At 54.6% G+C, this 26,736-nt stretch overlaps 2 protein-coding genes across 4 annotated transcripts; one reads left to right on the top strand and one right to left on the bottom strand.

Annotated features, from left to right (window-relative positions):
- The first annotated feature begins 4,024 nt into the window (after positions 1-4,024).
- Positions 4,025-16,835, top strand: LETMD1 (LETM1 domain containing 1). Of its 3 annotated transcripts, XM_038752860.1 has the most exons (9): positions 4,025-4,068; positions 8,234-8,385; positions 10,417-10,532; positions 11,667-11,840; positions 11,917-12,091; positions 12,277-12,378; positions 12,500-12,652; positions 14,679-14,775; positions 16,439-16,835. In XM_038752860.1, the coding sequence occupies exons 2-9, from the start codon at positions 8,307-8,309 to the stop codon at positions 16,821-16,823; spliced, it is 1,281 nt and encodes a 426-aa protein (XP_038608788.1). In that variant the 5' UTR covers positions 4,025-4,068; positions 8,234-8,306; the 3' UTR covers positions 16,824-16,835. The 3 variants fall into 3 exon arrangements, with proteins under 3 accessions (XP_038608788.1, XP_038608790.1, XP_038608789.1); XM_038752862.1 differs by lacking the exons at positions 4,025-4,068; positions 10,417-10,532 and adding an exon at positions 7,574-7,823 and having other exon boundaries at positions 11,758-11,840; positions 16,439-16,597; XM_038752861.1 differs by lacking the exons at positions 4,025-4,068; positions 8,234-8,385; positions 10,417-10,532 and having other exon boundaries at positions 11,694-11,840; positions 16,439-16,597.
- CSRNP2 (cysteine and serine rich nuclear protein 2) lies at positions 16,780-22,220 on the bottom strand. Its single transcript, XM_038752859.1, has 4 exons — positions 22,056-22,220; positions 21,200-21,462; positions 20,151-20,447; positions 16,780-18,312 (listed from the first exon to the last, which is right to left on the bottom strand). The coding sequence occupies exons 1-4, from the start codon at positions 22,204-22,206 to the stop codon at positions 17,593-17,595; spliced, it is 1,431 nt and encodes a 476-aa protein (XP_038608787.1). The 5' UTR covers positions 22,207-22,220; the 3' UTR covers positions 16,780-17,592.
- Between the last annotated feature and the right edge of the window lie 4,516 nt (positions 22,221-26,736).

Below are 26,736 nucleotides of genomic sequence, written 5' to 3'. Positions count from 1 at the left end.
AGTAAGCACTTAATAAATGACATCATTATTATTATTGTAACCTCCCCAGCGCTTAGAACGGTGCTTGGCACATTGTAAGTGCTTAATAAATGCCATTATTATTATTATTATTATTATTAATTATTATTATTGTAACCTCCCCAGTGCTTAGAATGGTGCTTGGCACATAGTAAGCGCTTAATAAATGTTATTATTATTATTATTATTATTATTATTATTATTGTAACCTCCCCAGCGCTTAGAATGGCGCTTGGCATGTAGTAAGCGCTTAATAATGCCACCATTATTATTATTATTATTATTATTGTAACCTCCCTAGCGCTTAGAACGGTGCTTGGCACATAGTAAGCGCTTAATTAATGCCCTTATCATTATTATGGAGAAGCAGCGTGGCTCACTGGAAAGAGCATGGGCTTTGGAGTCAGAGGTCATGGGTTCAAATCCCAGCTCTGCCAACTGTCAGCTGTGTGACTTTGGGCAAGTCACTTCACTTCTCTGGGCCTCAGTGACCTCATCTGTAAAATGGGGATGAAGACTGTGAGCCCCCCGTGGGGCAACCTGATCACCTTGTAAACTCCCCGGCGTTTAGAACGGTGCTTGGTACATAGTAAGCGCTTAATAAATGCCATAATTATTATTATTATTATTATTATTATTATTCTCTGTGCCTCAGTGACCTCATCTGTAAAATGGGGGTTAAGACTGTGAGCCCCACATGGGACAACCTGATCACCTTATAACCTCCCCAGCGCTTAGAACGGTGCTTGGCACATAGTAAGCGCTTAACAAGCGGGAGGGCAGCGTGGCTCAGTGGAAAGAGCACGGGCTTTGGAGTCAGAGGTCATGGGTTCGAATCCCGGCTCCACCACAAGTCTGCTGTGTGACCTTGGGCAAGTCACTTCACTTCTCTGAGCCTCAGTTACCTCATCTGTAAAAATGGGGATTAAGACTGTGAGCCCCACGTGGGACAACTTGATCACACTGTATCCCCCAAGCGCTTAGAACAGTGCTTTGCACATAGTAAGCGCTTAACAAATGCCATTATTATTATTATTATTAACAAATATCATCATTATTATTATTACCACAAGAGGGCGCGCTGCCGCCTGGTCGAGGCTCAATCTCCACCCTCTGCCGCCAGAGGGCGCCACCTCCCGGCTGGTCGAGCGGGCGCCATGTTGGAAGCATTCATTCATTCATTCATTCATTCATTCATTCATTCATTCAATTGTATTTATTGAGCGCTTACTGTGTGCAGAGCACTGTACTAAGCGCTTGGGAAGTACAAGTTGGCAACTCATAGAGACGGTTCCTACCCAACAGTGGGCTCACAGTCTAGAAGGGGGAGACAGACGACAAAACAAAACATATTAACAAAATAAAAGAAATAGAATAGTAAATAGAGAAGCAGCCAGGCTCAGTGGAAAGAGCCCGGGCTTTGGAGTCCGAGGTCATGGGTTCAAATCTCCACTCTGCCAACTGTCAGCTGGGTGATTTTGGGCAAGTCGCTTCACTTCTCTGGGCCTCAGTGACCTCATCTGTAAAATGGGGATTAAGACTGTGAGCCCCACATGGGACAACCTGATCACCTTGTATCCTCCCTAGCTCTTAGAACAGTGCCTTGCACATAGTAAGCACTTAATAAATGCTATTATTATTATTATATTATCTGTGCCTCAGTGACCTCATCTGTAAACTGGGGATGAAGACCGTGAGCCCCCCGGGGGACAACCCGATCACCTTGTAACCTCCCTAGCGCTTAGAACAGTGCTTGGCACATAGTAAGCGCTTAATAAATGCCATCATTATTATTATTACCTGTCGGCCTCAGTGACCTCATCTGTAAAATGGGGATGAAGACTGTGAGCCCCCCGTGGGGCAACCTGATCACCTTGTAACCTCCCCAGCGCTTAGAACGGTGCTTGGCACCCAGTAAGCGCTTAATAAATGCCATTATTATTATTATTATTATTATTCTCTGTGCCTCAGTGACCTCATCTGTAAAATGGGGTTAAGACTGTGAGCCCCACGTGGGACAACCTGATCACCTTATAACCTCCCCAGCGCTTAGAACGGTGCTTGGCACACAGTAAGCGCTTAACAAGCGGGAGGGCAGCGAGGCTCAGTGGGAAGAGCCCGGGCTTTGGAGTCAGAGGTCATGGGTTCGAATCCCGGCTCCACCACAAGTCTGCTGTGTGACCTTGGGCAAGTCTCACTTCTCTGAGCCTCAGTTACCTCATCTGTAAAAATGGGGATTAAGACTGTGAGCCCCACGTGGGACAACTTGATCACACTGTATCCCCCCCAGCGCTTAGAACAGTGCTTTGCACATAGTAAGCGCTTAACAAATGCCATTATTATTATTATTATTATTAACAAATATCATCATTATTATTATTACCACAAGAGGGCGCGCTGCCGCCTGGCCGAGGCTCAATCTCCACCCTCTGCCGCCAGAGGGCGCCGCCGCCCGGTGGTCGAGCGGGTGCCATGTTGGAAGCATTCATTCATTCATTCATTCATTCATTCAATTGTATTTATTGAGCGCTTACTGTGTGCAGAGCACTGTACTAAGCGCTTGGGAAGTACAAGTTGGCAACTCATAGAGATGGTTCCTACCCAACAGTGGGCTCACAGTCTAGAAGGGGGAGACAGAGAACAAAACCAAACATACTAACAAAATAAAATAAATAGAATAGTAAATAGAGAAGCAGCGTGGCTCAGTGGAAAGAGCCCGGGCTTTGGAGTTCGAGGTCATGGGTTCAAATGTCCACTCTGCCAACTGTCAGCTGGGTGATTTTGGGCAAGTCGCTTCACTTCTCTGGGCCTCAGTGACCTCATCTGTAAAATGGGGATTAAGACTGTGAGCCCCACATGGGACAACCTGATCACCTTGTATCCTCCCTAGCTCTTAGAACAGTGCCTTACACATAGTAAGCACTTAATAAATGCTATTATTATTATTATATTATCTGTGCCTCAGTTCCCTCATCTGTAAAATGGGGATGAAGACCGTGAGCCCCCCGAGGGACAACCCGATCACCTTGTAACCTCCCTAGCGCTTAGAACAGTGCTTGGCACATAGTAAGCGCTTAATAAATGCCATCATTATTATTATTACCTGTCGGCCTCAGTGACCTCATCTGTAAAATGGGGATGAAGACTGTGAGCCCCCCGTGGGACAACCCGATCACCTTGTAACCTCCCTAGCGCTTAGAACAGTGCTTTGCACATAGTAAGCGCTTAATAAATGCCATTATTATTATCTGTGCCTCAGTTCCCTCATCTGTAAAGTGGGGATGAAGACCGAGAGCCCCTCGTGGGACAACCCGATCACCTTGTAACCTCCCCAGCCCTTAGAACAGTGCTTGGCATATAGTAAGCGCTTAATAAATGCCATTATTATTATTATATTATCTGTGCCTCAGTGACCTCATCTATAAAATGGGGATGAAGACTGTGAGCCCCCCGGGGGACAACCCGATCACCTTGTAACCTCCCCAGCGCTTAGAACAGTGCTTGGCACATAACTAAATGCCATCATTATTAGTATCCGTGGGCCTCAGTGACCTCGCCTGGAAAATGGGGATGAGGACTGTGAGCCCCGCCATGGGACAGCCTGATCACCTTGGAACGTCACTAGCGCTTAGAACAGTGCTTGGCACACAGTGAGCGGTGAATAAATGCCATCATTATGGTGAGGGACCGTCGCTAGATGTTGCCAACTTGTCCTTCCCGTGTGCTCTGCGCACAGTAAGCGCTCAATCAATACGATGGAATGAAGGTGGGTGATTAGAAATGCGGAAGAGCAGCGGCCGGTCCCCGCCGCGCACGCGCGGGTCACCGGAAGTCGGGCCGGGCACTTCCGGTTTCGGAGGCGGGAGGGGCGTGACGCACTTCCGGGGACCCGGGGCGCGCATGCGCCTTGGGAGGCCGGCTCGCCCTTTGCCCCGGCGGGGTGAAGATGGCGCTGGGCCGGGGCTGCTGGAGCCGGCTGGGGCCGGGGCCGGGGCTGGGGCTCGGCCCCGCCCCCGCCCTGACCCCGGCCGTGACCCCGGAAGTCCTTAGGTGAGCCGATATGGCGGGGGGCGGGGGCTTGTGTCGCGACTCCTCCCCTCCCCCCTCCCTTCTCCCCTCCGTGACAGCAGTGGCATTCATTCATTCATTCACATTCATTCATTCACTCAGTCGTATTCATTCATTCAATCGCACCGGCCCTTCTCTCCTCCGTGACAGCAGTGGCGTTCATTCAGTCAGTCAGTCGTCTTCATTCATTTATTCATTCATTCAATCGCATTCATTTATTCAGTCGTATTCATTCATTCATTCAGTCGTATTCATTCATTCAATCGTATCGGCCCTTCTCTCCTCCGTGACGATGACATTCATTCAGTCAGTCAGTCGTCGTCTTTCATTCATTCGCATTCATTCATTCATTCAATCGCACCGGCCCTTCTCCCCTCCGTGACAACAGTGGCATTCATTCATTCAATCGTCTTCATTCATTCAATCGTACTGACCCTTCTCCCCTCCTTGACAACAGTGGCATTCATTAATTCATTCGTCTTCATTCATTCATTCAATCGCATTCATTTATTCAGTCGTATTCATTCATTCATTCAGTCGTATTCATTCATTCAATCGTATCGGCCCTTCTCTCCTCCGTGACGATGACATTCATTCAGTCAGTCAGTCGTCGTCTTTCATTCATTCGCATTCATTCATTCATTCAATCGCACCGGCCCTTCTCCCCTCCGTGACAACAGTGGCATTCATTCATTCAATCGTCTTCATTCATTCAATCGTACTGACCCTTCTCCCCTCCTTGACAACAGTGGCATTCATTAATTCATTCGTCTTCATTCATTCATTCAATCGCATTCATTTATTCAGTCGTATTCATTCATTCATTCAGTCGTATTCATTCATTCAATCGTATCGGCCCTTCTCTCCTCCGTGACGATGACATTCATTCAGTCAGTCAGTCAGTCGTCTTCTTTCATTCATTCGCATTCATTCATTCATTCAATCGTACCGGCCCTTCTCCCCTCCGTGACAACAGTGGCATTCATTCATTCAATCGTCTCCATTCATTCAATCGTACTGACCCTTCTCCCCTCCTTGACAACAGTGGCATTCATTAATTCATTCGTCTTCATTCATTCATTCAATCGCATTCATTCATTCAGTCATACCGGCCCTTCTCCCCTCCATGACAACAGTGGCATTCATTCATCCATTCATTCATTCGTCTTCATTCATTCAGTCGTATTCATTCATTGAATCGTCCCGGCCCTTCTCCCCTCCGTGACAACAGTGGCATTCATTCACTCATTCATTCAGTCGTATTCATTCATTCAGTCGTATTGACTGAGCACTCAGTGTGGACTAAGCACTGAGGGGATGATAATAATCATAATAATGATGGCATTTGTTAAGCGCTTACTATGTGCCGAGCACTGTTCTAAGCGCTGGGGGGATAATCATAATAATGATGGCATTTGTTAAGCGCTTACTATGTGCTGAGCGCTGTTCTAAGCCATGGGGGGATGATAATAATCATAATAATGATGGCATTTGTTAAGCGCTTACTATGTGCCAAGCACTGTTCTAAGCGCTGGGGGGATAATCATAATAATGATGGCATTTGTTAAGCGCTTACTATGTGCCGAGCACTGTTCTAAGCACTGAGGGGATGATAATAATCATCATAATAATGGCATTTGTTAAGCGCTTACTATGTGCCGAGCGCTGTTCTAAGCCATGGGGGGATGATAATAATCATAATAATGATGGCATTTGTTAAGCGCTTACTATGTGCTGAGCGCTGTTCTAAGCCATGGGGGGATGATAATAATCATAATAATGATGGCATTTGTTAAGCGCTTACTATGTGCCAAGCACTGTTCTAAGCGCTGGGGGGATAATCATAATAATGATGGCATTTGTTAAGCGCTTACTATGTGCCGAGCACTGTTCTAAGCGCTGGGGGGATGATAATAATAATGGCATTTGTTAAGCGCTTACTATGTGCAGAGCGCTGTTCTAAGCGCTGGGGGGGATGCAAGGTGATCAAGTTGTCCCACGTGGGGCTCACAGTCTTAATAATAATAATAATGGCATTTGTTAAGCGCTTACTATGTCCAGAGTGCTGTTCTAAGCGCTGGGGGGGATACAAGGTGATCAAGTTGTCCCATGTGGGGCTCACAGTCTTCATCCCCATTTTACAGAGGAGGTCATGGAGGCTCAGAGAAGTTAAGTGACTTGCCCAAGGTCACACAGCAGACGTGGCGGAGTCGGGATTTAAACCCACTGAGCTCTGACTCCAAAGCCCGTGCTGTTTCCACTGAGCCACGCTGCTTCTGGTTGCCCCACGGGGGGCTCAAAGTCTTCATCCCCATTTTTTACAGATGAGGGAACTGAGGCACAGAGAAGTTAAGTAGCTTGCCCAAGGTCACCCAGCTGACAAGGGGCAGAGCAGAGATTCGAACCCATGATCTCTGACTCCCAAGCCCAGGCTCTTTCCACTGAGCCACACAAGTACAAGCCACGAAGCAGCGTGGCTCAGTGGAAAGAGCCCGGGCTTTGGAGTCCGAGGTCAGGGGTTCAAATCCCGGCTCCGCCACTTGTCAGCTGGGTGACTTGGGGAAAGTCACTTCACTTCTCTGGGCCTCAGTTCCCTCATCTGTCAAATGGGGATGAAGACTGTGAGCCCCACGTGGGACAAACCTCATCACTTTGCAACCTCCCCAGCGCTTAGAACAGTGCTTTGCACATAGTAAGCGCCTAATAAATGCCATTATTATTATTATTATTATTACAAGTCGACAGCAGAGACAGTCCCTACCCACCAACGGGCTCCCAGTCTAGAAGGGGGAGACATGACCTCTGACCCCCCAAGCCCGTGCTCTTTCCACTGAGCCAAGATGCTTCTCTATGTGCCAAGCGCTGTTCTAAGCGCTGAGGTAGACATTTATTCATTCAGTCGCATGTATTGAGCGCTTACTGTGTGCAGAGCACTGTACTAAGCGCTTGGGAAGTCCAAGTGGGCAACATCTAGAGACGGCCCCTACCCAACAACGGGTTCACAGTCTAGAAGGGGGGAGACAGACAACAAAATGAGTAGATAGCTGTCAATACCGTCAGAATAAATAGGATTAGAGCTACATATGCATCATTAATAAAATTAATAGAATAATAAATATGTATACGCGCTTAGTACAGTGCTCTGCACAAAGTAAGCGCTCAATAAATACGATTGATTGATTGATTACAAATATACACCAGTGCTGTGGAGAGGGGAAGGGGGTAGAGCAGAGAGAGGGAGTAGGGGCAGAGGAAAAGGGGGGCTCAGCGTGGGAAGGCCTCCTGGAGGAGGTGAGCTCCCAGTAGGGCTTTGAAGGGAGGAAGAGAGCGAGCTTGGCGGATCATCATCATCATCAATCGTATTTATTGAGCGCTTACTGTGTGCAGAGCACTGTACTAAGCGCTTGGGAAGTCCAAGTTGGCAACATATAGAGACGGTCCCTACCCAACAGCGGGCGGATGTTTGGAGGGAGGGCGTCCCGGGCCAGGGGGAGGACGGGGGCCGGCGGTCGACGGCGGGACGGGCGAGAGCGAGGCGGCAGAGGCTGGCCGCCTCAGTGGACCCCGCGACCCCTGACTCCAAAGCCCGGGCTCTTTCCTACCGAGCCACGCCGCTTCGGACACCCTACCCGTCCCACCCGGGGCGCGCAGTCTGAGGAGGACTCGAATCCCCATTTTCCAGATGAGGAAACTGAGGCCCAGAGAAGTGAAGGGACTTGCCCAAGGTCACACAGCAGGCAAGTGGCGGAGCCGGGATTAGAGCCCCGGGCCTTCCGGTTCCCGGGTCCTGGGCCGTTTCCACCAGGCCAGGCTCCTCGCTTCCGCTGTGCTTCCTCAACCACTTACTAGGTGCTCAGCAGCTAGTGGGGTGATTGATTGATTGATTGATTGATTGACGACTGACAACTCCCGCCCAGTCAGCGCGCGTCCCCCCGTCACCGGGTCTCCCTAATCCTCCCACGTTGTCCCCTCCCTTGGCTTTCCTGGCCCCCTACTCACAGGGCTCCTTCCCAAATCTGACCCCTTCCCGGCTTCCCGGATCCCACCCTCCATCCCGGGGTCCCGTCCGTCCGTCCGTCCCCCACTCCGCGGGCCACGGGCGGCGGGACCCCCGTTGGCCAAGGCGTGTCCGTCCACCCCCCTGCAGGCCCCGCGGGCTCCACGTGTCCCCCCGGGCCAGCGGTCGGGGCCTCTGGGCCTCCGTCCGGGCCGGAGCCAAGATGGTCAACGAGCAATACCACCGGTTCCTGGAGCGTCGTTTTCCCGGGTTCTACGTCCTGTACACCACCTTCTTCAAAGGTAACCCCGGCGGGGGACGGGACGGGCGGCCGCTGGGCCCCCCGGGGCGAGGGGGCACGAGTCTCCCTCAGTTCCTTCCCAAAACGCGGCCTAGAGGGTCATAATAATAATAATAATAGCATGTATAAAGCGCTTACTATGTGCAAAGCACTGTTCTAAGCGCTGGGGAGTCACAAGGTGATCAGATGGTCCCACGGGGGGCTCACAGTCTTCACCCCCCATCTTGCAGATGAGGGAACTGAGGCCCAGAGAAGTGAGGTGACTTGCCCAAAGTCACCCAGCTGATGATTGGCAGAGCGGGGATTTGAACCCCTAATAATAATACTAATGGCATTTTCATTCAGCGCTTACTATGTGCAAAGCACTGTTCTAAGCGCTGAGGAGGTTGCAACCGGGGGGCTCGCAGTCTTCATCCCCCATTTTGCAGATGAGGGGACTGAGGCCCAGAGAAGTGAAGTGACTTGCCCAAAGTCACACAGCTGATGATTGGCAGAGCGGGGATTTGAACCCATAATAATAATAATAGTAATGGCATTTTTATTCAGCGCTTACTATGTGCAAAGCACTGTTCTAAGCGCTGGGGAGGTTGCAACCGGGGGGCTCACAGTCTTCATCCCCCATTTTGCAGATGAGGGGACTGAGGCCCAGAGAAGTGAAGTGACTTGCCCAAAGTCACCCAGCTGATGATTGGCAGAGCGGGGATTTGAACCCATAATAATAATAATAGTAATGGCATTTTTATTAAGCGTTTACTATGTGCAAAGCACTGTTCTAAGCGCTGGGGAGTTACAAGGTGATCAGATGGTCCCATGGGGGGCTCACAGTCTTCATCCCCCATTTTGCAGATGAGGGAACTGAGGCCCAGAGAGGTGAAGTGACTTGCCCAAAGTCCCACAGCTGATGATTGGCAGAGTGGGGATTTGAACCCATAATAATAATAATGGCATTTTTATTAAGCGCTTACTATGCACAAAGCACTGTTCTAAGCACTGGAGAGTTACAAGGTGATCAGATCATCCCTCAGGGGGCTCACTATTTTCATCCCCCATTTTGCAGACGAAGTAACTGAGGCCCAGAGAAGTGAAGTGACTTGCCCAAAGTCCCACAGCTGATGATTGGCGGAGCTGGGATTTGAACCCATGACCTCCGACTCCAAAGCCCGGGCTCTTTCCACAGAGCCACGCTGCTTCTCTGTCGTCTGTCTCCCCCTTCCAGACTGTGAGCCCACTGTTGGGTCGGGACCGTCTCTCTATGTTGCCAACTTGGACTTCCCAAGCGCTTAGTACGGTGCTCTGCACACGGTGAGCACTCACTAAATACAATTGAATGAATGAAGAGGAAGCAGCGTGGCTCAGTGGAAAAGAGCCCGGGCTTTGGAGTCAGAGGTCATGGGTTCAAATCCCAATTGCCAGCTGTGTGACTTTGGGTGGGTCACTTCTCTGGGCCTCAGTGACCTCATCTGTCAAATGGGGATTAAAAGTGTGAGCCCCCCGTGGGACAACCTGATCATCCTCATCAATCGTATTTATTGAGCGCTTACTGTGTGCAGAGCACTGGACTAAGCGCTTGGGAAGTCCAAGTTGGCAACATAGAGGGACGGTCCCTACCCAATAGTGGGCTCACAGTCTAACCACAGCACCTGTATATATGTATATGTTTGTACATATTTTTTTTTTACTCTATTTATTTATTTTATTTGTACATATCTATTTATTTTATTTTGTTAGTATGTTTGGTTTTGTTCTCTGTCTCCCCCTTTTAGACTGTGAGCCCGCTGTTGGGTAGGGGCTGTCTCCAGATGTTGCCAATTTGTACTTCCCAAGCGCTTAGTACAGTGCTCTGCACATAGTAAGCGCTCAATAAGTACGATTGATGATGATGATCACCTTGTAACCTCCCCAGAGCTTAGAACAGTGCTTTGCACAGAGTAAGGGCTTAATAAATGCCGTCATTGCGAATGGCGGAGTCCCACTGACCCCGGGGGGCCGGGCCCGGCGGCCCCCCGTGACCCCGGTCCCCGCCCGGCGACAGGGTTTCGGGGGCTGGTGGCGGACGCCCAGGAGGCCCGCCGCATCCGGCTCAGGAGGCTGGACCAGGGGCTCAGCCGGCAGCAGCTCCCCTACAGAGACATGGAGCACCTCCGCCAGGTACCCCGGGGGTCCGCGGTGGGGTGGGCGGGGGGCCGGGCGCTCCCCAAAACCCCCCCCAGCACCCCACCACTCTCAACTTGGAGCAGCAGAGCCGAAGCCGGGGGCGGCCTGGGTCGCTTTCTGGCCGCAGATCGCTCCCCCCCACCCCGTGCCAGCCCCGCACCCTGCTCAATCAATCAATCGATCGTATTTATTGAGCGCTTACTGCGGGCAGAGCACTGGACTAAGCGCTTGGGACGTCCAAGTTGGCAACATAGAGAGACGGTCCCTACCCAACAGTGGGCTCACAGTCTAAAAGGCTCACTCACGGGCTCGCCGTTCCTACTGGGCATTGTTTGCTGGCCTCCTAATAATAATAATAAAGGCATTTATTAAGCGCTTACTATGTGCAAAGCACTGCTGTAAGTGCTGGGGAGGTTACAATCAGTCAATCAATCGTATTTATTGAGCGCTCACTGCGTGCCGAGCATTGTACTAAGCGCTTGGGAAGTCCAAGTTGGCAACATATAGAGATGGTCCCTACCCAACAGTGGGCTCACAGTCTAAAAGGCTCACTCACGGGCTCGCCGTTCCTACTGGGCATTGTTTGCTGGCCTCCTAATAATGATAATAATAAAGGCATTTATTAAGCGCTTACTATGTGCAAAGCACCGCTCTAAGTGCTGGGGAGGTTACAATCAATCAATCGTATTTATTGAGCGCTTACTGCGTGCCGAGCATTGTACTAAGTGCTTGGGAAGTCCAAGTTGGCAACATATAGAGACGGTCCCTACCCGACAGCGGGCTCACGGTCTAGAAATCATCTGTCGCCCCAAATGAACCGAAGGCATTGATCGATTATCTATCGCCCCAAATGAACCGAAGGCATTGATCGGCAACATATAGAGACGGTCCCTACCCGACAGCGGGCTCACGGTCTAGAAATCATCTGTCGCCCCAAATGAACCGAAGGCATTGATCGATTATCTGTCGCCCCAAATGAACCGAAGGCATTGATCGATTACCTGTCGCCCCAAATGAACCGAAGGCCGCTGGAGGACGGGGGCGGTCCCTCCCTCTCTGCCCCCCGACCCCGGGCAGCCGGGGCAGCCCGCGGGCCCGCTTGCCAAGTCTCCCGTTTTGGACTGGCAGCCCCGGGGAGGCAGGGAGGCCGCCCCCCCGTCCTGCCTCTCGCCCGGCGCCCGGGCCGAGGCGGGGCTCACCGCCTATCGTCCCCGGCCAGTTCCGCCGAGACGTGATGAAGTGTCTCTTGCTGGGCATCCTGTCCATCCCGCCGTTTGCCAACTACCTGGTGTTCCTGCTCATGTGAGTGATGCCACCGGCGGCCCCCCGGGGTGGGAAAGGGAGGGCCGGGAAGCGCCCGGCGCGACCCCCGGCCCAGGTACCTGTTCCCCCGGCAGCTGCTGATCCGGCACTTCTGGACGCCGGCCCAGCGGGCGGAATTCCTGGACGTGTACCACGCCGTCCGGCGCCGGGCGCACCCGCTGGTCCTCAGCGGGCTGGACCGGGCCGCCGGCCCCGCCGCCCGCCGCCACCTGCAGCGGCTCTGCGCCCGGGTAACGGCCGGACGCCGACGGCTGGCGCTTCCCTCCCCTCGCGGGGGGCCGAGGGGCGGAGACGGGGGCACGCGGAGCCCGGCACCGACCACCCGCCCGGCCCGGCTCCGTGTGGGGTGGTGGGCGGGGGCGGGTGGGAAGGGGGCCAGTCGGGACCCCTGAGGGCCGCCCGTTTGCCCCATCAGCTGCAGGCCGGAGACCACCCCAAAGTGGCCCAGCTCCTCGCCGTGCGAGACTGTTTCACAGACCGACCCCTGGGCCTCCGCAGGCTCCCCGCCGCCCACCTGGTGAGTGCCCCGCCTGTCCTCCTCCTCCGTCTCGGACCCCCGCCCTCCCGCCCAGGAAGCGTCTCGGGCCCGCGTCCGTCCCGAAAGCTTCCGCTCCGCTGACTCCCTGCGCCCGTCCCAGAGAGCCTTGAGCCGAGGGCTGTTCCTGACCCCGTATCTGCCCGCCCCCGTCCTGAGACGCCGCTTGAAGAGCCACACGGTCGAGCTCCTCCACCTGGACCGCGCCCTGGTCAGGCTGGGGCCTGGCCAGCTGACCGTCCACGAAGTCAAGTCGGTGAGTTCCCCGTCCCCACGACGTCTCCCGGGACCCTCGGCGGGGTGGGGTGGACCCCAGTCCCGGACAAGGGACTGGGACCAAAGAAGAAAGAGGGTAGAAGAAAGCACAAGTACACACTGGATCTCCTGCCAAGGTGAAGGAAGTCTTTTTGTGCGTTTTTTTGTTGTTATTTAAGCGCTTAGTACAGTGCTCTGCACATTGTAAGCGCTCAATAAATACGATTGATGATGATTTAAGCGCTTATTATGTCCCAGCCACTGCTCTAAGTGCTGGGGTAGATACAAGATAATCAGGTTGGGCGCAGTCCCTGACCCACACAGGACTCCCAGTCTTCATCTTCCAGAGGAGGGAACTGAGGCACAGACAAGTGAAGCGACTGGCCCGAGGTCACGGAGCGGACGAGTGGCGGAGCTGGGATTAGAACCCAGGCCCGGGCTCCGTCCACTAGGCCCCGCCGAAAGAGGCCGGGCTTTGGAGTCGGGGGTCAGGGGTCCGAAACCCGGCTCCCCCGACTGTCAGCTGGGTGACTTTGGGCAAGCCGTGTGACTCTGGAAAATGGGGATGAAGACTGTGAGCCCCCCGTGGGACAACCTGATCTCCTTGTAACCTCCCCAGCGCTTAGAACAGTGCTTTGCACGTAGTAAGCGCTTAATAGATGCCATCATTATTAAGTTGGAATTCAATCGTGTACTCTCCCTAGGCTGCCCTTTGGGTTGCCCCGACTCTTGAGTGACCCCCCAGCTCTCCGTGCTCCCTTCAGCCCGGAAGAACCCAGGCGTCCCCTGACACCTGTATGTATATATATATATGTATATATATGTATGTATGTATATGTATATATATATATATATATATATATATACATATATGAGGCAGGGGGATAAATATGTTCTATATATATAGAGAGAACATATTTATCCCCCTGCCTCACCTCCTTCCCCTCCCCACAGCACCTGTGTATATATATATATATAAATAAATATATATAAATATTACATTATAAGTATTATAATAAATATTACATATTTATCCCCCCGCCTCACCTCCTTCCCCTCCCCACAGCACCTGTATATATATATATATTACATATTTATCCCCCCACCTCACCTCCTTCCCCTCCCCACAGCACCTGTATATATATATATATATTTATTACATATTTATCCCCCCGCCTCACCTCCCCTCCCCACAGCACCTGTATATATATATATATATATATATATATATATATTACATATTTATCCCCCCGCCTCACCTCCTTCCCCTCCCCACAGCACCTGTATATATATATATTACATATTTATCCCCCCACCTCACCTCCTTCCCCTCCCCACAGCACCTGTATATATATATATATATATATTTATTACATATTTATCCCCCCGCCTCACCTCCCCTCCCCACAGCACCTGTAAATATATATATATATATATATATTACATATTTACCCCCCCGCCTCACCTCCTTCCCCTCCCCACAGCACCTGTATATATGTATATATGCTTGTATGTATTTATTACTCTATTTATTTTATTTGTACATATTTATTCTATTTATTTTGTTTTGTTAATATGTTTTGTTTTGTTCTGTCTCCCCCTTCTAGACTGTGAGCCCACTGTTGGGTAGGGACCGTCTCTATGCGTTGCCAACTTGGACTTCCCAAGCGCTTAGTCCAGTGCTCTGCACACAGTACGCGCTCAATAAATACGATTGAATGAACGCGAGGCTCAGTGGAAAGAGCCCGGGCTTTAGAGTCAGAGGTCATGGGTTCGAATCCCGGCTCTGGCAATTGTCAGCTGTGTGACTTTGGGCAAGTTGCTTCACTTCTCTGGGCCTCAGTTCCCTCATCTATAAAATGGGGATTAAGACTGTGAGCCCCACGTGGGACAACCTGATCACCTTGTAACCTCCCCAGCGCTTAGAACAGTGCATTGCACATAGTAAGCGCTTAATAAATGCCATTATTAGTATTATTGTTATTATTATTATTCTCACTGACCCTCTTCTCCTCCCTTGTGTCCAGGCGTGCTACACCCGCGGCCTGGACTCCACACACCTCGGGGAAGCCCAGTGTCGGGACTGGCTGGGGGAGTGGCTCAAGCTCTCCTGCAACCTGAAAGGTCAGCCTGCCGGACCCCGCCGCCTCCTCCAGCAATCAGTCAGCGGCGTTTGAGAGCCTCCTGGGTGCACAGCACTGTACTAAGCGCCATTTAACAGAGTTGGTAGATACGTTCCCCGCCCAGGAGCTCCTCTATCTCCTCCCACCACCTCTGTCCACCCATCCATCAATTAATGTTATTTTTTAAGAGCTTACTGTGTGCCGAGCACTTTACTGAGCGCTTGGGAGAGGATAATACAACAGTTGGCAGACTCCCTGTCCACAAGGAGCTTCTCTTTCTCCTCCCACCACCTCTGTCCACCCATCCATCAATCAATGGTATTTTTCGAGAGCTTACTGTGTGCCGAGCACTTTACTGAGCACTTGGGAGAGGATAATACAATGGTTGGTAGACTCCCCGTCCACAAGGAGCTCCTCCCACCCCCTCTGTCCACCCATCCATCAATCAATGGTATTTTCTGAGAGCTTACTGTGTGCCCAGCACTTTACTGAGCGCTTCGGGGAGGATAATTCAACAGTTGGTAGACTCCCTTTCCACAAGGAGCTCCTCCCACCACCTCTGTCCACCCATCCATCAATCAATGGTATTTTTTGAGAGCTTACTGTGTGCCGAGCACTTTACTGAGCGCTTGGGGGAGGATAATACAACGGTTGGTAGACTCCCCGTCCACAAGGAGCTCCTCTTTCTCTTCCCACCCCCTCTGTCCACCCATCCATCAATCAATGGTATTTTTCAAGAGCTTACTGTGTGCCGAGCACTTTACTGAGCACTTGGGAGAGGATAATACAATGGTTGGTAGACTCCCCGTCCACAAGGAGCTCCTCCCACCCCCTCTGTCCACCCATCCATCAATCAATGGTATTTTCTGAGAGCTTACTGTGTGCCAAGCACTTTACTGAGCGCTTGGGAGAGGATAATACAACAGTTGGAAGACTCCATGTCCACAAGGAGCTCCTCCCACCACCTCTGTCCACCCATCCATCAATCAATGGTAGTTTTTGAGAGCTTACTGTGTGCCTAGCACTTTACTAAGCACTTAGGGGAGGATAATACAACAGTTGGTAGACTCCCTGTCCACAAGGAGCTCCTCTTTCTCCTCCCACCACCTCTGTCCACCCATCCATCAATTAATGTTATTTTTTAAGAGCTTACTGTGTGCCCAGCACTTTACTGAGCGCTTAGGAGAGGATACTTCAACAGTTGGTAGACTCCCTTTCCACAAGGAGCTCCTCCCACCACCTCTGTCCACCCATCCATCAATCAATGGTAGTTTTTGAGAGCTTACTGTGTGCCGAGCACTTTACTGAGCGCTTGGGGGAGGATAACACAACAGTTGGTAGACTCCCTGTCCACAAGGAGCTCCTCTTCCTCCTCCTGCCCCCTCCTCTTCTTCCTCCATCCTCCTCTTGCAGTTTTGGTCACCCAATGACCGTAAATCAGCTAGAGGCCCCGAGCCAACGTGGGGCTTCCCCCGGGGCCGGCCGGGGCCACGCGGTCTTTCCTGGGGGCCGCCCCTCCCTGCTCCCGCTCGCCGGGTTTGTCCATCCCTCCCCCGTCCCGGTCCTGGGGGCAGAGCGTGGTGGGAAGGGGAGGCAGGGAGGCCGTTCCCCGGCTCTCCGGCCCTCGGTGCCCTGGCCGACGCGGGCGGCGCTTCCCGTTTCAGAGGAGGAGCTGTCCCTCCTGCTGCACAGCCTAGTCCTGCTCGCCACCAACTACCCGGGGACGAAGCGCTGAGCGGGGTCGGACCCCCGACGGGTCACCGGAGGGGGGTCCGGGACCCCCCTCGCCCTCCCGGGAAGACGCGGCCCCACCCCCACAGAGGCCTGGCACGGTTGACGTCACCACGCCAACGGGACGCACGACCCTCGGGCCCGCCCGGGGAGGCGGGTCAGCCCGGTGGGCTGCCTGGCCGAAGCGGCGGGAGCCCGCCGCCCCCCCCCAACCAGACTGCACTCCGCCCCTTCCCCCTCCGTGCTGCGGCGCAGACCACCGGCAGGCCCCGCGCTCGGAGCACGTGTTTTAATTTGACATTTAAATATTTTCTTTAAATACAGCGTTATCACAATGTAGTGAACCGAAAAGGCCAAAAAAAAAAAACCCCAAAAAAACCCAAAACCCTGGAGAGGACGCGTGGATGGAATTGAGGCGAACCAGACAAGCTTTGGATTCACATTGAGAATACGGTCGACGGGGTGTGGGGGTCTCGGCCGCCGCCCCCGTCCCCGTCGCCGTCCCCCCAGAGACGTTCACAGCAGAAGCGCGGGGGGTTTGGGGGAGGCCGGGCCCCTCGGACGGCACCCCTCATAGGGACGAGGACGACCCCTCCTCTACTCCGGCGGGCCACCGCCTTAGGAGGGCAAGGGGCCGCGTTGAGGGGAAAGACGGCTCTGCTCCGCCCGGGAGCCCCAGGGGCCAGAGGGCCCGAGCGGGCCCGCCCTTCACGGTGGCAGTCACAAAGTGCTCGGGGAAAGGATTGCACGCGGCCTGAGCCGGGACCCGCTGGCGCGGCGGCAGACGGCTGTGCCGGGGGGCACCCGTGGGGAGCGGAGAGGGCCCCCCGGCCCCGGCAGAGAGAGGGGCGGGGGCCGGAGGCCCCCTCCCTCCGCGTAACGTGAGGACAAGTGACCACACGGGAGCCGGGCATCACCCGCATGACGTCCGGAGACCGAGGCGGCGGGAGGGCACGGCCCCTCCTCGCTCCGGGCCGGGGCCGTCCGACCGGGGACGGCACCCCGCCCGGGCAGGTGGTCCATCCGGGCGGCGCTGGGGCCCTGCCTTCCGTCAGACGTGGGAATAAATAGAGATCGCGGGGCGGGGTCAGACGGCCAGCGTGGGGTGGAGCGGGGGCTCCTCGCGGGGGCCGCCCCCGGCGCTGTCCGGGCCCGGGGCCCAGGGCGGGCGAGGGCCGCCCGCCTCGGCCTCGGCGGGCGGCGGAGTCTCCGGGCCGGCCGCCCCCTCGGGCACGGGGAGGGCGAAGACGCCCAGCCCCTTGTCCGGGGCCCCGTCCCCGGCCGGCCGCGGCTCCAGCTGGTAGTAGAGCACGGGGCCCCCGCCGCCCCCCAGCGCGGGGTGCGCGGGGTCCGCGGGCCCGGCGGGCGGCCCCTCGGCGGCGAAGCAGAGCAGCGGGGAGCCGGGCGGGAGGCGGGCCCGGATGAGGAGGGGGGCGGCCAGGCCGGGGCACGGGGGCTCCTCCTCCAGGAGGCAGACGGAGGCCGGGCCGGCCGCCCCGGGGTCGCCGGCCTGGAGCCGCTCGCGCTCCTCGGCGCTCTGCAGGTGCAGCACGGCCGTCTCGTTCTCGGCGAGGAACTCCTGGAAGTCCTGTGTCTCGGCGCCCGGCGGGCCGGCGGGGGCCGGGGCCGGCGGAGGTGGCGGCGGCGGCGGCGGCGCCCGGCCCACCTGCCGCTTGCTCTCCAGCTCCAGCTTCATGATGGTGTGCAGGTAGTGCGTCCGCACCCGCAGCGGGTTGAACTCGATGCGGCCGGCCGCGTTCCCGCAGCCGTCCCGGGAGCAGCCGCACGGGAACGACATGCGATCCACCTGCGAGGGAGGGACGGGCGGGCGGACGGACGTGAGGCGCGCACCGCGAGTCCCCGCGCTCGATACGGGAGGACCCCGGGTCTAAGAGGCAGAGGACCCGGGTTCTAATCCCCCCACCCCCCGGCACACCCGCGCTGCGTGACCTTGGGCGAGTCACCCGTTCATTCCTTCAATCGTATTTCTTGAGCGCGTACTACGGGCAAAGCACTCTCCTTGTGGGCAGCCGATGTGCTGACTGTTACGCTCCGTACGGTGCTTTGCGCACACAAAGTGCTCGAGAAGTACGACTGAATTGAACTGCACTGGGCCATGGGTTCAAATCCCTCCTCCGCCGCTTGTCAGCTGGGTGACCTTGGGCATGTCACTTCACTTCTCTGGGCCTCAGTTCCCTCATCTGGAAAATGGGGTTGAAGACTGGGAGCCCCCCGTGGGACAACCTAATCACCTTGTAACCTCCCCAGCGCTTTGCACAGAGTAAGCACTTAATAAATGCCATCATTCATCCATTCAATCGCATTTATTGAGCACTTACTGTGTGCAGAGCACTGTACTAAGTGCTTGGGAAGTACAAATTGGCAACATATAGAGACGGTCCCTACCCAACAACGGGCTCACAAGCTAGAAGATAATGATGGCATTTGTTAAGCACTTACTATGTGCAAAGCACTGTTCTAAGCACTGGGGAGGCTACAAGGGACTGTGAGCCCCCCATGGGACAACCTGATCACCTTGTAACCTCCCCAGCGCTTAGAACAGTGCTTTGCACATATTAAGCGCTTAATAAATGCCAGCATTATTATTATTATTACAAGGTGATCAGGTTGTCCCACGGGGGGCTCACAGTCAATCCCCATTTTCCAGATGAGGGAACTGAGGCCCAGAGAAGTGAAGTGACTTGCCCAAAGTCACCCAGCTGACAAGTGGCGGAGCCAGGATTTGAACCCATGACCACTGACTCCAAAGCCCGGGCTCTTTCCACTGAGCCATGCTGCTTATCATCATCATCATCATCATCATCATTATTATTATTAAATGGGGATTTAATCCACAAACCCTAGGAGGGACAGGGACCGCGCGTCCAAAGTGATAACCCTGAACCTCCCCCCAGTGCTCAGAACAGTGGCGGGCGCATAGTAAGTGCCCCACAGATGCAATCAGCGTGAGAAGCGGTGTGGCTCAGTGGAAAGAGCCCGGGCTTTGGAGTCAGTGGTCATGGGTTCAAATCCCGGCTCCCCGATCGTTGGCTGGGTGACTGCGGGCAAGTCACTTCACTTCTCTGGGCCTCAGTTACCTCATCTGTAAAATGGGGATGAAGACTGTGAGCCCCCCGTGGGACAACCTGATCACCTTGTAGCCTCCCCAGCGCTTTGCACGTAGTAAGTGCTAAATAAGTTATTATTATTATCATTAAATGGGGATTTAATCCATAAACTCTAGGCGGGACAGGGACCACGTCCAAGGTGTTAACCCTGAACCTCCCCCCGCTGCTCAGAACAGTGGTGGGCGCATAATAAGCACACCACAGGTACGATCAGCGTGAGAAGCGGTGTGGCTCAGTGGAAAGAGCCCGGGCTTTGGAGTCAGTGGTCATGGGTTCAAATCCCGGCTCCCCGGTTGTCAGCTGGGTGACTGTGGGCAAGTCACTTCACTGCTCTGGGCCTCAGTGACCTCATCTGGAAAATGGGGATTGACTGTGAGCCCCCCGTGGGACAAGCTGATCACCTCGTAGCCTCCCCAGCGCTTTGCACACAGTAGGCGCTAAATAAATGTCATTATCGTTCTTATCATCAGGGCCCCCTTCCGCGCCGTGCCCCCTCCGCCCCCGCGGCGCCGCCCACCTGGCACTTGATCCCGGCCTGGCTGCAGGCGCAGGCCTCGGGGTCGCAGTAGAGGCGGCAGTCGCAGCCGCACTCCTCCCGCGAGAGGCGGATGGCCCGCAGCTCCCGCTTCTCGTCGGCGTCGATGCGGTGGACGCCGGCGGCGCGCAGCAGGGCCCGGCGCCGCTTGGTGGGCAGCGGCTGCAGGAAGAAGTAGTCGTCCACCTCCACGCTCTCCACGTCCAGGTCCTCGTCCGACACGTCGTCCAGCGTCAGCCCCTCGGCCTCCACCGACTCCACCGTCCCGTTCTTGGTCAGCTGACGGGGGACGGGCGCCCGTCAGGCCGGCCGGCGCGCCCCCCCAGCCCGCGGGGACCCGGCCGGACACCGCCTCTCTGAGCCTCGGGGCCCTTCCCCGCCGACTCTCCGCTCTTTCCGCGCCGGGGCATCCCGTCTTGTGGTCCGGGCGGACCGTGAGGCCGAAGGACGGGTGCCGCCCGCCCCGGGATACATGCTTTTTTTTTTACCGCCATTTGTTAAGCACTTGCTACGTGCCGAGCCCGGGTGGAAACGAGGCAATCGAGTTGGGCCCTTTCCGACGTCTCGCAGCCTTAATCCCCATTTTTCGGCCGAGGTGACTGAGGGCCGCGGAAGTGACTTGCCCAAGGTGATGCAGCAGATCCCCATTTTCCATTTCCCCAGGGCCCACGCTCTCCGCATGCCTCGTTCTAGCGCTTGCCACATAGTAAGCTCCTTCCCTGCCAGGGCTTTCCCCTGCCCCCTGGCACCACAGTCAGGGCAGCGATCTTCCGGGCTTCCACCAGTCCCCAGCCATCGCCACGAGGGCAAAACGCCCCCCAGCCCGTCAGACTTACCCCCATCATAAGGACAGGCGAGCCCCTCTCCGGACTTCCCCCCACCCCCGGGCACTACAGCGGGGCTCAGAGGGACCTTCCGGGCTCCTGTCCGTCCCCGGGCACCGCAGCGGGGGTGGACGGACGCCCCCGGGCTTTCCCCGGGCCCCGCGACGGGGCAGGCAGACCCCCGGCTCCCCCCGCCGCCGCCGGCACCTTCATCTTCTTGGCGTGCAGCTTCTCCTCCTTGAGGTGGTCGCGGAGAACCTGGCGGTGGTTCACCTCCTGCTCCTGGGCAAACTCGCCCAGGGTGTAGCTGCGCACCGAGTTGTGGCGCTGGGCCATGCCCAGGGAGCTGCCGCCCTGGCTGGGCACGCTGGTGAAGCCCTGGCGCCGGGCGAAGTAGTACACCGTCACCTGGTCGAAGCGGACGCTCTTCCGACGCAGCTGCTGCTGTTTGCGCTTCAGGATGGACGTGGCTGAGAGGGGGACGGGAGGGGGACGTCGTCAGACCGCCGGTCGGGTGCCCCCTCCGACCCCCCGGCATCCTCCTCTCTCCTCGGAGGACCACCCTTAGCCCCGTGCCCCCCCCCAGCTCTTCCCTTGGGCTTCCCGGTTCCTTTCCCTCTCCCTGGGAGGGAATTCCCTGCCCGCTCCTCTCCTCCAGGGATCCTAGTCCCCCGCTCCCGGGGGTCTCCGGCATCTGGGCAGCCGGGGCTCGTGGGGGAACCGTCTCCCGAACCCCGGCCAAGCCAAGGCGAGCGAGGGCACGGCTGGGGAGGTCCCGGGCTAGTGAGGTGGGCTCGGCCTGGTCCCGTGTGGCCGCTGAAATCCAGTAGGTGCCGGCTGGGGGAGATGGGGCCTCGGGTCTGGGGGTCCCGGGGGAGAGGGAGAGGGAGAGGGAGAGGGAGAGGGAAAGGGAGAGGGAAAGGGAGAGAGAGAGGGAGAGAAGAGGGAGAGGGAGAGGGAGAGGGAAAGGGAGAGGAAAAGGGAGAGGGAAAGGGAGAGGGAAAGGGAGAGGGAGAGGGAGAGGGAAAAAGAGAGGGAGAGGGAAAGGGAGACGGGCACTGACGTGTGAGGCCGGTGGTGCTGGGTGGGTTGAGGCTGTCGCAGCTGTCGGCGCTGTCGCTGCTGGAGATCTCATCGTCCGAGTTGGACAGAGACGAGCCCGCGTCCACCTCCTCGAACTTCCTCTTGAGGCTGGAGCCCGCGAACGCGTCCATTGGTCTTGGGTGCGGGGGGGCCGGGAGGGGAGGGAGCCGGCCGTCCTTCGGTCCGTCCGCCCCTCCCTCCCTCCCTCCGGGCCGGCCCCGCGGCCCTGCTCAGCGGCCGCCGCAGACGCTCATTCGGACCCTGCGGGCGGATGGGGACGGGAGGGAGAGATGGCGGACGGTGAGGGCGTCACCGCTGCCCGGGACCCCCGGCCCTCGGGTTGGTCAGGCTGGACGCCTGCCGGCCCGGGGGGCTTGAGAACACACCCCCTGCTCCCCGCCTCCAGGAAGCCTTCTCTGCTTCCCTCTCCCAAAGCCGTTCCCCTGCTCCCCCGCCCCTAGCCGCCTTCCACCGTGGCCTGAGGGCCCATCATCATCAATCGTATTTATTGAGCGCTTACTATGTGCAGAGCACTGTACTGAGCGCTTGGGAAGTACAAATTGGCAACATCTAGGGACAGTCCCTACCCAACAGCGGGCTCACAGTCTAAAAGGGGGAGACAGAGAACAAAACCAAACATACTAACAAAATGAAATAAATAGTAGGGAGCCACGCCGTGGCCGGTGACCACCAGCTCGGAGAGGGAGGGAGTCCGGGCTCTCTGAAAGCTTAGGCTCTGGAAGAGAGGAGGGGCCTCTTCCGATTAGGAGCTGGCAAGGCGTCCCCTGGGCCTCTGGGGACGGGAGGGGTCATCGCCGGAGTGGGGGGCACCTCATCGGCGTCTCTGGGGTCCCCCTTGCCTTGTCCAGAAACGCTCTGGGCATGTTACTCCCCTCCTCAAAAATCTCCAGTGGCTACCAATCAATCTGCGCATCAGGCAGAAACTCCTCACCCTGGGCTTCCAGGCTGTCCATCCCCTGGCCCCCTCCTACCTCACCTCCCTTCTGTCCTTGTCCAGCCCAGCCCGCACCCTCCTCTCCTCTGCCACCGCTAATCTCCTCCCCGTACCTCGTTCTCGCCTGTCCCGCCATCGACCCCCGGCCCACGTCCTCCCCCGGGCCTGGAATGCCCCCAATCCCTCTGCCCATCTGCCAAGCTGGCTCTCTTCCTCCCTTCAAGGCCCTACCGAGAGCTCACCTCCTCCAGGAGGCCTTCCCACACTCAGCCCCCTCCCCATCCCCTCCACCTTACCTCCTTCCCCTCCCCACAGCACCTGTATATATGTTCGTACGGATTTATTACTCTATTTATTTTACTTGTACGTATCTATTCTATTTATTTTATTTTGTTAATAGGTTTTGTTCTCTGTCTCCGCCTTCTAGACTGTGAGCCCGCTGTTGGGTAGGGACCGTCTCTAGACGTTGCCCACTTGGACTTCCCAAGCGCTTAGTACAGTGCTCTGCACACAGAAAGCGCTCAATAAATGCGACTGATTGATTCCCAGGGGAGCCAGGCCCTGCCGAGGTCAGAACAGCTGGAGGGTAAGGCGGGGGTGGGGGGCCTCCTGCCCCGCTCCCCAAGTGTGCAGCTGATGACCCCGAGCACAGGGACACAGTACTGCTTTGGTCACCCTATGACGGGTCACCGTCTCCCTTTCTAATAATAATAATAATAATAATAATAATAATAATAATAATAATAATAATAATAATGGTCACCATATGATGGGTCACTGTCTCCCTTTCTAATAATAATAATGATAATAATAATAATGATCATCCCATGATGGGTCGCCCTCTCCCTTTCTAATAATAATAATAACAATGACGGCATTTATTAAGCGCTTACTATGTGCCAAGCACTGTTCTAAGCGCTGGGGAGGCTCCAAGGTGATCAGGTCTTAATCCCCATTTTCCAGATAATAATAATTATAATAATGGCATTTATTAAGTGCTTACTATGTGCAAAGCACTGTTCTAAGCGCTGATGGACCGGTCACATCCCACTGTACTAAGCACCTGGGAAGTCCAAGTCGGCAACATCTAGAGACGGTCCCTCCCCGACAGCGGGCTCACGGTCTAGAAGGGGGAGACGGACGACAAAACAAAACACACTAACCAAATAAAATAAATAGAATAAATATGTACAAATAAAATAAATGAATAGAATAATAAAGACGTACAAACATATATACATATATGCAGGCCACATAAAGCCAACAAGGCCTAAGGTGGTTCCTACAGAAGGAAAGGGACAAGGGCTGTGCCTGATCTAAGAGAAGCAGCGTGGCTCAGTGGAAAGAGCCCGGGCTTTGGAGTCAGAGGTCATGGGTTCGAATCCCAGCTCTACCACATGTCAGCTGTGTGACCTTGGGCAAGTCACTTAACTTCTCTGACCCTCAGTTACCTCATCTGTAAAAACGGGGATTAAGACTGTGAGCCCCATGTGGGACAACTTGATCACATTGTATCCCCCCCAGCGCTTAGAACAGTGCTTTGCACATAGTAAGTGCTTAACAAATGCCATCATTATTATTATTATTATTATTATTATTATTATTATTATTATCTGATTATCTTATACCTGTCACAGTGCTTAGCGTAAAGCAGGTGCGCTTAATAGCAGTGCGGCGCAGTGGAAAGAGCACACAGGGCTGGGAATCAGTAGACCAGGAATGTGATCCCAGCTCCACCACTGCTGTGGGTGAGTCACTTGATAATAATAATAATAATAATAATTGGCATTTGTTAAGCGCTTACTATGTGCAAACCACTGTTCTAAGCGCTGGGGAGGATACAGGCTGATCAGGTTGTCCCACGTAGGGCTCACAGTCTTCATCCCCATTTTACAGATGAGGGAACTGAGGCCTAGAGAAGTGAAGTGACTCGCCCAAGATCACACAGCAGACATGTGGCGGAGGCGGGATTCGAACTCATGACCTCTGACTCCAAAGCCCGTGCTCTTCTCCACTGAGCCACGCTGCTCCTCTAATAATACAGTAATACAATAATACTATAATAATAATAATACAATAATACAGTACAATAATACAGTAATAATAATAATAATTGGCATTTGTTAAGCGCTTACTATGTGCAAAGCCCTGTTCTAAGCGCTGGGGAGGATACAGGCTGATAAGGTTGTCCCACGTGGGGCTCCCAGTCTTAATCCCCATTTTACAGATGAGGGAACTGAGGCTCAGAGAAGTTAAGTGGCTTGCCCAAGGTCACGCAGCAGACATGTGGCGGAGCCGGGATTCGAACCCATGACCTCTGACTCCAAAGCCCGGGCTCTTCTCCACTGAGCCACGCTGCTCCTCTAATAATACAGTAATACAGTAGTACAATAATACTATAATAATAATAATAATACAATAACACAGTACAATACAGTAGTAGTATTATTACTACTACTACTATTACTAATATAATTAGTATCATTACTAATTAGTAATAATTAGTATTATTACTACTACTAACTAGCAGTATTATTACTACTACTGACTAGCAGTATTATTACTACTACTAACTAGCAGTATTATTACTACTACTGACTAGTAGTATTATTACTACTACTGACTAGTAGTATCATTACTACCACTAACTAGTAGTATCATTACTACTACTAATTAATAGTATTATTACTAATAAAGGTAACAATGCTAATAGTAGCTTTTGTTAAGTACTTCCTGGGTGCCAAGCACTGTTCTAAACATTAGGCCAGGTACAAGCCCCCCACCGGGACTCACAGTCTTAATCCCCATTTTACAGATGAATTTACAGATGAATCCCCATTTTACAGACGAGACAACCGAGGCCCGGAGAGATGAAGCAGCGTGGCTCAGCAGGAAGAGCCCGGGCTTTGGAGTCAGAGGTCACGGGTTCAAATCCCGGCTCTGCCGATGGCCAGCTGGGTGACTTTGGGCAAGTCACTTCACTTCTCTGGGCCTCAATTCCCTCATCCGGAAAATGGGGATTGGGACTGTGAGCCCCCCGGGGGGCAACCTGATCACCTTGTAACCTCCCCAGCGCTTAGAACAGTGCTTGGCACATAGTAAGCGCTTAATAAATGCTATCATTATTATTATTATTATTATGAAGTGAACCGCCCAGGGTCACACGGCAGGCAGGCAGCGGAGTCAGGACTAGAACCCAGGTTCTTCCGACCCCAAGTCCCACGCGCTGCCCACTAGGCCACGCTGCCTCTGTACCTCAGCGTCCTCATCTGTGAAATGGGTGCATTCTGTAAAAAAACTGCAAGCTATTCTCTTCCGCCTCCCCTGACCGCGGGACCGCGCCTGATCTGGCTGCGTGGGATGGACGCCGGCGCTCAGCACAGCGCTCGGCACGGAGTAAGGGCGAATCAGTCCGCGGTCACACTGACCATCATCCTGTCGAGACTGTGAGCCCGCTGTTGGGTCGGGACCGTCTCTATATGTTGCCGACTTGGACTTCCCAAGCGCTCAGTACAGTGCTCTGCACACAGTAGGCGCTCAATAAATAAGATTGATTGATTGAGACTGCACCAACGGGGAGCTCGGCCTTGTGGAAAGCGCACGCGGCTCAGTTACCGGGAAAATAGGGCTCCACATCCCAGCTCTGCCTAGGGCTTGCTGTGTGACCTTGGGTAGGTCACTTCACTATTTTTTTTTTAATTGGTAC

The sequence above is a fragment of the Tachyglossus aculeatus genome, chromosome 10 (genome assembly GCF_015852505.1).
Source record: "Tachyglossus aculeatus isolate mTacAcu1 chromosome 10, mTacAcu1.pri, whole genome shotgun sequence".
In the NCBI taxonomy this organism is placed as follows: Eukaryota; Metazoa; Chordata; class Mammalia; order Monotremata; family Tachyglossidae; genus Tachyglossus; species Tachyglossus aculeatus.
The sequence above is the reverse complement of the archived record's forward strand: the minus strand, read 5'-3'. Positions and strand labels throughout refer to the sequence as shown.

Excerpts from the sequence above, each read along its gene's own strand:
- CSRNP2 (XM_038752859.1), bottom strand. The coding sequence starts at position 22,206 with ATGGACGCGTTCGCGGGCTCCAGCCTCAAGAGGAAGTTCGAGGAGGTG. Across the intron at positions 21,463-22,055 it reads CAGCACCACCGGCCTCACAC|CCACGTCCATCCTGAAGCGC; the intron begins GTCAGTGCCCGT and ends TCCCCCTCTCAG. Across the intron at positions 18,313-20,150 it reads AGGCCGGGATCAAGTGCCAG|GTGGATCGCATGTCGTTCCC; the intron begins GTGGGCGGCGCC and ends CCTCCCTCGCAG.
- LETMD1 (XM_038752860.1), top strand. The coding sequence starts at position 8,307 with ATGGTCAACGAGCAATACCACCGGTTCCTGGAGCGTCGTTTTCCCGGG. Across the intron at positions 8,386-10,416 it reads GTACACCACCTTCTTCAAAG|GGTTTCGGGGGCTGGTGGCG; the intron begins GTAACCCCGGCG and ends GCCCGGCGACAG. Across the intron at positions 12,092-12,276 it reads TGCAGCGGCTCTGCGCCCGG|CTGCAGGCCGGAGACCACCC; the intron begins GTAACGGCCGGA and ends TTGCCCCATCAG.